Here is a 13,360-nt window from a genome sequence, read left to right as displayed (position 1 = left end):
TAGCAAAGCATCTAAAGATCATAATACAAGTACAACAACTTCCTTTCTTAATATCAATAAGCAGTTATTAGGAGGTTGTTGAGGGAAACCTAAAGTTAAAGCCTAGTTGTTGTAGAACATGTCCAGGCTAAATAAAACATTAATGCGTGCTTTAAAATGACTAATAATGAGCCCATATGCTATTAGTGTAATTCTCGTGCAAAATCATCCCAGGTTCTTTTTCGGCACTTACATACATCAAATAAGCCATCCAGACAGTTCTATTCGTGTATGAACCTATAAATGCGTCAGAGTCGCTAACAGCAGGACGTGGCTAACACTGATTAGCTCAGGGCAGTACAGTGATGGCATTAAAACGGCTTTTTTAACCACTAATACTGCTCAAAATAACAGCAAACCTCTGCAGTAGCATGAGAAGAGTCCTTACACATAAAACAAAGCACCAACAACGTAGTGAGTGAACCCAGAGTTTATTAAGAGTGTTTTAAAGACTTACCAACTGGTCCCAGTACCAGCTCCTCTCATAGTAAAGTCCATTAAAATCGGTGACCAAAGGCAATCCAAAAGGATGGAGCCCATTGGTGATTTGTTTTCTGTGTAAGGACTCTTCTCATGCTATTGCAGAGATTTGGTGTTATTTTGAGCAGTATTAGTGGTTAAAAAAGACCTTTTAATGCCTTCACCGTACTGCCCCGAGCTAATCACTGTTAACCACCTCCGGCTGTTAGCGACTCTACCAGATTTCTGTTAATAGTTCATACATGAAAAAAACTGTCTCGATGGCTTATTTGATGTATGCCAGTGCCGAAAAAGACAATAGGATGATTTTGCGCTGGAATTACACTTTAATATGAACTAGAATTAGAATTTTGAATTTGAATTGTCTTTATTGTCATTGTACCAGTACAACGAAATTTACAGTACAATCCCTTAAAAGTGCAGAAATAATTTAACATTAAAAGCATCAAAAAGAAAAGACTCGACCTTTAAAAGACACATTTAAAACAACATGCTTACACACCAACATGGACACACACACACACACACACACACCGCAGCAGCTTAAGGAGACAAAACAAAAACCAGTAGATTGCAGACACCCTGAGCATCATGTACCATCATAGGTAAAGGTATTTGCAGTGTTAAGCACTGTTATAGCTTTTGGATGTAAATAAGCAACTAGTTAAAGGGGAATATGTGTGCGTAACGTGTTACCCCTTTTAGATTCAATTTCATTTGGACACAAAGCTTCTCTGTCCATTAAAGAGAGTAACAGGATTTAGGAAGGAGAAAATGGTCTGTAGTGGCCACCATCATCATCATCATCATCATCATCATCACCACAGGAGTGACAACAACAACACATCATCCACCCCACACTACCTTTTAATGGCTTGCGTGCCACATTCTGCCTCTCTTCGCTTCACTAGACACACTGACATCAAACTGCATCAGTGAAACCTGTATCTACCAAACTTTTCCCTACACACACACACACACACACGCACGCACACACACACACACACACACACGCACGCACACACACACACACACACACACACACTTTCTTCATTTTTAAACCCTTCAGCTCTCTGCGCTCCATCGAGGATCAAACAGGCTTTCAGAGGAGAGAGCTTTCCAATCCATTACCCGGGAAATTCTAGCAGGCCGGCTTTCATATTCTAAAGGCTGTCATGGAAACAGAGGAAATCACATTTCTTCATCTCTGTCTCTTTTCCCAGATATTTGATACTTGAACCGGTACACAAAGTGTACCGCAGCACCAGCTGTCCAATACTGACACGTCTGCACGCTCCTGCCAACATCACACTCAGCTGACAATAAACACAGAGCTGGATCTGCACACGTCGTTCTACAAAGGAGCATGTGTGTGAAGTATGTGATATCAGAGACAACTGGCATTATGTTTGCCAGCAGTTCAGTTTTAAAATTGTTGTTCTTTCATTTTCATGTACCTTGAGTGTTTTTGGGATGTCTGCAAAATGAAAACAACCACAAGAATTCCACTGTGGCTTCCACTGAGACTCCTTTGCTCTCCCTCTCTTATCATCTGTGTTCTTGTACACCATCCATCCATCTGGCCACCTCTGCATTGGGCTGCTGTGTGATGGAAACTGACTGCAGCGATTGACTAGATCATGTGTTTTGCTGGCAGACACGTATCTGCAGAGCCGCTATGTGTGAGCAGAGTGTGTGCACAAGTGTGGTTAAAAAAAGGGTTAAAAAAATGCTGTTTCTGGACGACTTACTGGCTGACTCCTTGAATCCTTTGGCAGAGTGGACGATCACATGCAGAAAGCCGTACAGGCCAGGGGTCTCCTCATCTGGAAAACGAGCACACAGAGCAGTGAGCGCTCATGTCAATATGGTGACGTGCTGCATTTAAAAGTCATTCAGAATCACAGTTTGTGTACATAAAGCAGTGCAGCGTTAAACAGAGAGAAAGAAAGAAAAAGGCACCGCCCACTGGGCAGCACCACTGTATCATTTCAATCACAGTTTGGCTTCAGATGTCTTACGCCCTACAAATACTCAGACGCTGTCCTGTGTCATCCTCTATTGCCCTGACAGTGTAATATCACCTACTGTAGGCTGTAATATTCTCTTGACTAATATCTCCATTACTGCCACATCCCCTCGTATTAGTCGACCGTTTTACTTCAGAAGGATGTTACCAACTTCGTAACAAAGCATTCCCTCTTTATTTCTGTCACAGTCCTGCCTGTCTTTGGTAACATTTTCATAAATTAAACCCGGCCGCAAATGCTGCAGAAGGCATCCTTATAGGCTAATTTTGGAGCGTACTTTATGCTAATGATCAAATCTCAAACTCCTCATGAACAAGTGTGTTCTGAGGGATTTACAATGAGCCTAATTTTCCCATGAACGCCTCGAACCATTTACACGTTTTAAAACGTCTGATCAACAATACATTTCTCAGTGGGAGGCATGTGTGCTTTTCATTCATTTCAGGTTGGGTGGTCCAAACTAATAATGGATCAGATATTGTTAATAACTGTTCTTCTCACCGATTCCAACTTCCAGTTACCAATTTATGTTTGATTGGAGACACTAAACTTCAGCCGGCATCAGCCAAGACTTGAATCCAACGTGCCAGAACATGGCTGTGGAAAATAACTCATTTAAGTGAAAATGAACTGTTATCACAAGCTTTCGTCAGATCGGTATCAGTCCTCACATCAACAAGCACAGTCTTCTGCCATAACAACTGAGCTGGCCTCCAATGGAGGTTTGTGGGTGGACGTTTATTGGGTGGCCTCACGTACCCCCCGTCCCGCCAACAGACACATGAAGGGATACACTCTTGCTCTGGTGGAGGCCTCTGAAGCCCGTCTGTTTCCTGGTAAATAAACTACGATGGAGGGCTTCAGGAGTGTTTGGCGCTCCACTGTAGGCGGCTGAGAGTAGAGCAGTCTGCCCCCCACAGGGTTTAATGCGAGTATGTGTGTTGTATATAAGGGACAGGGGAGAAGGTTCAAATGTTCAGCTTCCAGGTGGCCTATGCGCTGCTTTTAGAGATCTGTTTCTTTCAATTAAAATGTAACCTGAACAATAAACTGGGAATCCATTAACTAATATGTGATAATCGATAACAATCCTAACAAAGGATTCAAATGGACGTTTAAGTTTTTAAGAGTCCATGCATTATCATCCATCCTCTTAGTCAGGAGAAACATTCCTTCACCAGCTGGTCTCCATTTAAACCCCTACTGTGCTCCCTGCTTCACATGTCACTGAGGTGTGTGTTTATGTTTGCCTTATAATGAGGAGTGTTTCAAAAGTCTAGGGCAAGACTTGGGGCCTGAGCTGGGTCTAAACATGCAGGGATATCACCTCCACGGGAAAAAAGGAAAATATCAACAACCCAAATCAAAATGACGGACCTGTTACATTGAAAAAAGGTGAGGGTTTAATTTTTTTTTAAAGAGAAACATGGGAGGAGGAGTTCATGGTGAGAGGACACAAAGTCAATCAAATCACTTCTGCTATTGAAAATAAAGTCAAGGAAATTCACATCGGTGTTTGGAGCACATGAATGAATAAAAATAAATCTTATATTATTGTCTCTTATTGACCTGTCACAGACATATCGCTGGGTATCACTGTATATGTTTTCCCATATGTGCTGACATGGAAATCTTTTTTACAAAACATAATGCAGAAAACAATGCTTGGGGCAATTTAGAAATGGTGTCATATTATATATATATATATATATATATATATATATATATATATATATATATATATATATATATTTTTTTTTATCCTTCATTAAATAGTCAGCAAATGACTGATACTGAACATGTTTTTATTTATATTATTATTTTTTATTTGTATTTATTTATATTTAATTTTCTCAGTGTTCATTTTTTAGAATTGTTTGTAAATGTAATACATGGTATGTATAATATAAAATAATGCTAAAACATTTTTTAATTAAGTTGTATTGTACCTTTGCAGAGTCATATCGGTGCTAAATCAACATAGAAAAAGTCTGTTTTCATTCCAGCTCAAAAATGTACATATCTCTGAATTTTCCCTCTAAAATCAGTATTGATATCAATCTCAAAAATCTCATATTGTCCTTATATTGCTGTCTAATATTGTTCTCAAAGCTACAAAAACTCAAAATGAGGACACTGGTATTTGATAAGAGCTTCAAAAGTGCATGTAAATGACCTTCTATCCTGATTTCTAAGCAGGTTATCAATTGGAGGGATCTGCGGGATGGATATGATTTTCCCCTTCACTGACTCTTTTATGGGAACTATAAATGTTGAGCGTGTTGAACATTTCAGCGCCCGTGAAGAAGGCAAACTAGCAAAACAAAAGGTTTGATTTTATGTTCCGCAAAACATTTCATGTGAACTCAAAAAGAGACTAGCAGAGCACATTGGCACCATTTGCTGCAAAACTGTAACACCTCCTTGCTTCCTCGCATATTGTAGTCATTCAACATCATATTGAAGACATATTGGGATTGAGAAGGTTGGAGAGAGGTGGTGGTGGGGGAGGTCAAAATAATGGCTCACTTGCACAGAGATACCATTGATGAAAAAGTAAAGTAAGTAAGTGTATGTCGAGAGAAAGATTAAGACCGTGTGCCAGCTCTGTATCTATACATGTGTATTGTGTGAGCACATGAAAGCGGAGACCCTTGTGCCATTCAGGGAGATCAGAGTAGGTTGGCCAGATGGCTTTAATGTCACCACCAGGCTCTGGAAGTGGTGCAACGTGGAGATCTGGAGCAAAAACAAACATGTAGGAGCTGAGAGCTCAGTACCGCCGGCACACTGCATGGCATTGACCGCTAGGAGCTAGATGAGAAACATATTGTAACCCAGATTCTCTCCTGCAAAGCCCCACTCTCTCATTATGTGGCTTTTTTATGCTGAGAGTGTAATAGGCGCTTTTGTGTGAATTTAAACTTAAAGCAGAGAGGAGAGGAAGGAGCAATGGGAGACTGTGTGTGTTTGTGATTGCGGAAAAAAGGAGAGAGCAAGAGAAACATACAAAGCGTCCAAACATAGCAGGTAGAGGATAAAGAAGAAATTGTGTGGGAGTGCTTCTTACCATCTTTGTTACTTGTGACAGGAATGTTGTGGACAGTTCGGAGTTTGAAACAGGAGCTGGTGAGGACCTGGAGCTCCACAGAACTTAATACACACGCCTGTAGATCTAGACACACAGAAACCACACAGCTACAGTCAAACTTTCACTTTTTCCGCAGTACGGTGTCTAAAACTTGGTTTTAAACCACTTTAAGATGGAGCACACAATGTATTCTAAGGACAGAAATGACCAATAGCACATTTCTACTCAAAGTTACCTTTCTTCTGGAGTTTCTGGATGCTTTCCCTCCATTCTGACCTCTCGTAATCAGAGGAGAGGAGGAACAGGTAGCTCTGAATACACACAGGAAAAAAACACTATTAAATTCAAGATTCAAGAAAACTTTATTTATCCCCAAGGGGTAATTAAGGTAAGGCACGTAGAGCGGACATTGCACAATGACAAAAAAGAAAGAAAAGAGTGACTAAGAATAAGTAGATAAATAAGTTATGAACAAATATGTACATGTGTATGTGCAAATGGGCAATGAGGTGGATTGATATATACTGTAGTATAAACACATCATCTCTGCACTATAGTCATTACTGAGCTGTGGAAAAAAAAAACAGTCATACAGGAGACATTTCAGAGCATTGCACGTTTTATACAGAAAGCTGAGATGCATCCAGAACCACTAGAAAAGCTATGGTATGGAATGATCTCATACTGTAACATGATAAAGGAAACCTAAATCTAACTCTTTTGAAAGGTACTTGTCTCCCTCTAGTGGTGAAACTGAAGTGTTGCAGCTTCAAGGATTCAGAGAGTGACGGGACGAACACGTTACCTTTCCGTGTTTGTTGTGGATGCGGAAGGGGATGGTGGGAGAGTGCAGGAGCAGCCACGACTCCTGTTCATTCATCTTCTTCCTCAGACGCTCCACGCGACTCTGACCTTTCGGTGCTTTCTAAACACACGTACACAAACCGGCAAACAGAGATAGAATCTCATTTAGTCCTGAAACTGATACTGAATTAATCATAGTGACATTGTGAACTGATTCTGAGACATCACTAAGGTATTTGGTAGCCTTGCATAGCCAGACCCATCTCTGGCTGCACTGCTTATAAATCTGCTATAGGGGGAACGTTTTCTGGCTTGTTTGTATTTTTTTAAACCAACCACTATCGCCTCGGGCGGCACTAAGTCCTCAATACTGCGACGGCGCCATGGCAAAATAGAAATGGGAATGGTGGGAGGCTTACACCCACAGTCTAAATCCGGTGAGTCAGACTAGGTCTACGCTAACTCTAGTGAACAATAGAAAAATAAGATTATAAGACAGAGATTGATTGAAAAACAACATCTGCAGTTGCAGCCTTGGTTTCATTTTTCCATAAACCTACTGTATGAATGAAGAAATCGCCGTATATATTTTGGATAGAAAAGCTTTTCTTACAGCAAGATTTTAGACTGTGTGTTCGTTTTTTTTTAGTTCACAATTGGTTGCTGGGGTTTGTCCACATCTGTAGGCACATGTTGCTTTTTCTCCATGATCTTAAATCATAACAGGAGACTGAAATGGGGTTGTAATGTGAATCTAGTATGTGTGCATCCACAGCTGTGGTTGGTTGGATGCTGGATGATAAAACGGCACGCTGAAATGAAATGAAACTTTAAGTGGATATCCAACAGGAACAGGAACTTTCAAATATGTCGCAGTAGTCCACTGAATAAGCATGAGTATGCTCTGAGATAAAACTGTGGTGTTGGTATTGATTTAGTGCCTACTTTCCAAAATGTTATGATTCATATGGCATTACTCCTATCAGCATGGTATTGGCTTATCTATACATTTCCTTTTTTCTTCAAGAAAAGCCCCTGAAAATGAGCGCTGTGCTGTGAGAGTCTGACTATATATAATTCAAGCATCTCAGCTTTCTTGTCAGTATTGAAGGAAAACAAATACACACATCCTCCCAGCCTTCACCAGGAAGCTGTGAGTCAGAGCCTGGATACAATCAGCTTAATCTCTCACTGCTCTGACTCCAAATACCAGCGGCGGTCCTGGTGGGCGATTTTAACGCTGTGAGAGGGGAATAACAGGAACTCTCTGCCCCTGAAGCCTTCAGTGTGTCTCAGCCAAAATGTTGGAGGCTTATGGCATCTTTTTTTAATCCTCTGGTACTAACAAAATGTTTCAGTAATAATACGAATAGAGCGTAAAGATCTATTGAATCCACATCTGTCTGTGTTTTTGTACACCTACCAGAGTTTCCCCACATGGCACAATAAACCTTATCTCGACCCTGTCTAAGACAAACAAAGGTGTGGACAAGTTCTGAGTTAAAAGGAAGGTGCAGTGTTTCCAGTCAGGAATCAGAGTCTTCCATAGAGGTCTGCTTATGCCACAATAAATACATAGATGGCTATCAAAGTTCCACAGGACACATTAGTCAAAACTTCCCTCCTGAGTCAGTTGTGTTTGTGTGTGTGTGTGTGTGTGTGTGTGTGTGTGTGTGTGTGTGTGTGTGTGTGTGTGTGTGTGTGTTTGTGATACAAAAGGACCCCAGCTAATGAGCTCAAGGTCCTTCTCAGAGAGGTTTCACACACTGGTAAAAACCAACAGGATTACCTTCTCTTTCTGTATCTCACTCTTTAAGACTGAGATCTTGATTTTCATCTCTTCTATCTCATGCTCGGGAAGGACTTGGATACTGGGGCAAGAGTCGGAGTCGTCCAGGGTCTGGAAAGTCAAGTCCGCCAGAGGGATGTACCACTTGCATTCATACTGCTGATGGCGACTGCAGAGAGGGAAAGAATGAAACGATGGGGTTATATAGGGATTCAGGAGGAGGAAGAGGAATTAATAATACAATAAAGATTCAACAAATCAGTCGAGGACAAAAAAACGCTGAAAAGATCTGCAGAACAAAGGCAGTGAAAAAACACAGAGGAGATTGATTTATTTTGTCACTAATGAGACTTTCATTAGCATTCCTGGGTGCTGCACAGTCATCTCTTTACCCGTGTGACACCTTCATCAGGAGGCCAATTTGAGCAGCTTCATTATGAGAATCCACACAGGAAACAACATTCTCATATGTTACGAGTCCAACATAGATTATTGTACACAAAAGGGTTTAGATGGGTATCGTTGGATTGTATCAAATAAAGGAACAAAGATGTAAAATTAACTGGTCTGCATTTCACTGTCACTGTCAGCAGCACAGGAAAGATGGGCTCTTCATTTCTTTATCGTCCAAGTGGCTTCATTTATTTTACAACCCTCAAAACCGTTCATTCATTTTCTTTCTAGTGCTTCTCTTTTTACAGCATTTCTAGTCACACTTGCAGACATTGCACACAGTATATAAAAGGGTGGGGCGCAGTTAGACACATTAACTGAATAGAACATGAAGGCGTTGTCAAATCCAATCTCTTAGCTTTGAGTAACAACAGCAACAGTAGAATATGCATAAAGAAGATGACTAAATATGTATTCAGGAGGTGGAACAGCAGAGTCAATGTAAAGATGATTAATTAAGAAGTGATAGAACAGAGATAATGACAGGATACAATGGGATTAAGGATCTCAGTGAGTTAACCCAATGTGACTGAGTTTCTGGATGACACCCTAACTGTGTGTGTGTGTGTGTGTGTGTGTGTGTGTGTGTGTGTACGTGTGTGTGTGTGTGTGTGTGTGTGTGTGTGTGTGTGTGCGTGCGTGCATGCGTGCGTGCATGTGTGTGCGGCTTGTGTGGCTCCTAGCAGTCTGATTTACAGGTCTGGTAGTTATGGCAACGCTATGTGTTCCTCCAAGTGAGTGGCTGCAAATGACGCAGACAAATGGACAATGTCAACCAAAATAAGATCCAATCGGGCTAAAAGCTGCCGCCGTGCTGACGAGGTGAGCAACACACAATCCCGTTGATGTGACACTTAATCTATGGATATGTGTCAGACCACACAACACACACACAAGAACACGGTCCCTCCGTTTGTGTCACTTCACTTGGCCTCGAGCTCAAACAGATTGCTTCCTGAAATGCACAACCCTCTGCCTGTACTCCTGAGTAACACCTTCGTCTTCACTTTTTGTTCACTGTGTATATCTGCTACTCTCCAGGCAAAACGCCTGCTAGCCTTTCTCTTGTTAGTGAGGCTTCAAAAAGAGAGACAGGATGTTCTGTGAAGTGTCATCTTTTTTGTTTCCCTGTCGCGGTTTGACGTGCCGATGTGGAAGGCAAAAAGAATGACACACAGATGGAAACATACAGAGGGTAATCCTAAAATAGTGGATATTTAAAGGTACTCATTCAAATGGCTCTATGGTAAATGCACTGTGGAAGGAGTGGACTCACCCCACTGCCGTCTTCTTCATCTTGGCACAGAGTAGCAAATCGGTGAAGAGGAATACGTGCCGAAGCTTCCTGGAGCTTTCCGACACCTCCACCAGGAAGCCATCCTTCACCAGCTGACGAGCCTAAGAGAACACCTGATGTCACTCTTGTTGTCCAATCAGAGCATGATACGATGCTGATCGACACAACACGGGTCAAACAATGGTAAGTTTGGTCAAAACTGCCTTGTTTTCAAAGAGATCAATGGATTTTGAGATGGTATCATCACATTATGGCCACAAAGGAAAATGATCAGAATACACCAACTCTGAAATCACTACACTGCTCTACACTCTTTTTCCAAATGTCTGTATTAGGTAAGTGTTCCTCAAAGGCCTGACAGTTGTTTATTATTCTTATTTATTAGATGTTTGTTAGATTTAACAAGAACTCCACTGATTTTACACATCAAAGTAATGTGTTTACAGGTCTTGGGGAGTATTAAACAGAGTATAAAGCCTTTTTGCTGCTCCAGAGGGAGCTGTGTGAAGTCTGATAAGTGGCCTAAAAGACTACAAGTTAGAATAAAAAATATCTGGGGGTGTGGAATTAGGAAGAACTGAGCTCACCAGCCAGCTATACCCGCTCCTCATCTCTGCTCAAGGCTATATTAGCCGGGAATAGCATAATAACACTTCCAATAATCGAACTGCTGGGGATCGAGTTGCATTGTGGGTGATGTAGGCGCCAGGATGTGACAAGGAAGAGGGATGTCTGGGATGTGTTCTACTGCATCAATTTAGATTTTTTTCCAACCTGTTTATACTGACCATTGTGAGGTGTGACTATGTTACAGTAGTGCAATGTGAAATTGGTTAAATTGGTAAATTGGAATTACTTTTTAGGTAATACACAATGATTTTGGTGAACATTGAATGTTACTCAACTTTTGTTTTGTTTTTTCCAAGAAAACTTCTCAGGGCACCTAATACACATAATAGCAAATATTATAGTATGTAATCCTATACAATATTATCACTTTTTCTACCATTGAGGCTCTCTCCTTGCACCGTTTGACTCAGCACCTAACTTTGAATGTAAATGAGACACACATTAGGCTAATTTGTCTCATTCATACACACACACACACACACACACACACACACACACACACCTCTCCTTTGGGCGTGGTGACAGCAGTCCTGCGAGGGTCGATCTCCTCGTTGATGGAGGAGAGGAAGTTCTGAGATATCCGCAGAGCGTCCTGCAGGAGGGGGAAGTCCGGGTGGTCCTTAGGAGTGTGTTTCAGCAGGTCCTGCAACACATGCATAAACATGCTTGGTTAAATAGAGGCACGCAGTCATAGATTGTGCTAGAATTCATTAAACTTTATTGTACTGTGAAATCACAGAAGTAATTGCTGGTCCCCTAATGTAAAAATATCTCATGCATATCTTTAGAAATCCATTTTCACTTCCTAACAAAATTCCTTCCAAGCACAAGCAGAAGTTCTGATTGAATTAGGTCTTCTTATTCAAAACATAATTGCACGGCACACACATATCTTTTGGACTGAATTCTAATTTCCTAGTTTTTACTGAAGCTGCTCTCATCAGTATAGCAGGACAGGACAGCTGCCGCCTTCCTTCCAGAAAAAAACTAAAAACACTGCCCATTTTCACCGCCTCTTCATTTGCATGAATGACAGGAGCATGATCTTTTTAGAAACACACACACGCCAGCCTTGGATGCACTGGTCACGTTGTTGTTCTGTGAGCTTTATGCAAAAGTAGTCATGCAATAAACTCCTGTAACATAGCCAGACACATCCAGGCATCTCTGCACGCTTTACTGTCAGTTTCCACTTAATTATCACTCATCCAAAGAGGCAGGCTTATAGGATAATGTGATAAACAACAAAAAGCAGGATTGGGTTTTTCAGCAATTCTGCTGCTGTCTGGAGTTGCTTACCAAGAGTCAAGATTTGTAAGAGTCTAAATTTTACTCTCAGGGGTGGTTTTCTGTGAAGAATGAAAAATATTTTTAGTGCAAACTCTTTATTTGGTTTTGAGTAAGTGTGCCTGAGAGAGATTAAAAAACACATTTTCTCATTTAGCTTTTTTGTGAATATGTTTACCCCATCTAAACCCCATAGAGAATCTCTGGAAAATCCTTGGCAACAAAGTAAAGTCTAAGAAACCCACTCCAGTTAGTGAACTGTGGAAGATACCGAAGAAGAACGGACCAAGATCAAACCAGAGCAGTGTGAGAAACTAGTGATGACCTGTGGGCGAAAACATTGATGAAATCTTCTCTTCGGACACAGTGGTTACTGTTCTCTAATTTTGCTCACTGTTGAAGTGCCTTGGTTATTTAAAAACACATGCTAGTGCAGTAGTGGTATAGCCACAGCGGATATTCTATCAAATTCTGAACAATAACAATATTTCCGATTTATAATTTGTTCTCTAATTATAGTATTATATTGTTATGGTGGGGGCTGAAATGTGACAAGGAGCCACAACAAGACAGTTTTTTGTAAAGGGGTCACAAACTAACATTATGTGTTGTTTTTTTATACACTTGTTCTTTATGTAAAATCTTAATCTGAAAAGTAACTAATACTGTCAAATAAAAGTAGTGGAGAAAATAGTACACTTCATCTAAAGTACCCAATCATAGACTTGGACTTTCTCATCTCCAGAATCAGTGTCTTGTTTTTCTGTAATCTGGGTGAAACGATCCTTAAAAGCAGTGGAAGTGTAAACTGTGTACTCACATGAAGGACAAGGGTGCTTCTGGTAACACGGTCAATCGGCTTGTAGAGTAGAGCTGTGGAGAGAGAAGAGAAGGGCTCTGAGTTTGAGTCACTGTAACGCATGCACGCGCGCACACACACGCGCACACACACTATAAATACAGTTTTCATCGGGATCAAGAGGGGATCATATAATTGTTGTTTCCAAAAACCTACAGATTGAACGTGAGGGAATGCATCAGTTCGCACTGCACAATGAAGGGACACAAAAACACACACACACACTCAGAAGTCCATAGGCAGGCTTCTTGACATGCAGTCCATATCCTGAGTTGATGCTGCAGCCTCTTATTGGTTCAAAAACTGTTTTCCTTCACTGCATATTTAGGCTGCTACTAGGTAAACTACAGCCTGCCTGGAGTGGACGCTGGACTTTAAGAGAGACTCTCTGAAACACTCAGATACAAACATAAACAGCACAAATGAAAGCATGTATATACTGTATATACACACATACATATACTGTATATATATATATACAGTATGTATATGTATATATACAGTACAGACCAAAAGTTTGGACACACCTTCTCATTCAAAGAGTTTTCTTTATTTTTATGACTATGAAAATTGTAGATTCACACTGAAGGCATCAAAACTA

At 40.8% G+C, this 13,360-nt stretch overlaps 1 protein-coding gene across 3 annotated transcripts in view; it reads right to left on the bottom strand.

Moving 5' to 3' along the window:
• Positions 1-13,360, bottom strand: part of abr (ABR activator of RhoGEF and GTPase) — a 135,082-nt gene that overhangs the window by 44,887 nt on the left and 76,835 nt on the right. For all 3 annotated transcript variants that reach the window (XM_083927026.1, XM_083927027.1, XM_083927029.1), the window contains 8 exons: positions 12,721-12,773; positions 11,116-11,256; positions 9,963-10,084; positions 8,234-8,402; positions 6,446-6,565; positions 5,876-5,951; positions 5,620-5,724; positions 2,271-2,345 (listed from right to left, as the gene is read on the bottom strand). In XM_083927026.1, coding sequence (XP_083783152.1) covers positions 2,271-2,345; positions 5,620-5,724; positions 5,876-5,951; positions 6,446-6,565; positions 8,234-8,402; positions 9,963-10,084; positions 11,116-11,256; positions 12,721-12,773 — 861 coding nt within the window. The remainder of the gene's footprint in view (positions 1-2,270; positions 2,346-5,619; positions 5,725-5,875; positions 5,952-6,445; positions 6,566-8,233; positions 8,403-9,962; positions 10,085-11,115; positions 11,257-12,720; positions 12,774-13,360) is intronic.

This window comes from Echiichthys vipera (assembly GCF_963691815.1).
Source record: "Echiichthys vipera genome assembly, chromosome: 14".
Taxonomy (NCBI): domain Eukaryota; kingdom Metazoa; phylum Chordata; class Actinopteri; order Perciformes; family Trachinidae; genus Echiichthys; species Echiichthys vipera.
Note: the sequence above shows the minus strand (reverse complement) of the source record. Positions and strands in the feature narration are given on the sequence as shown.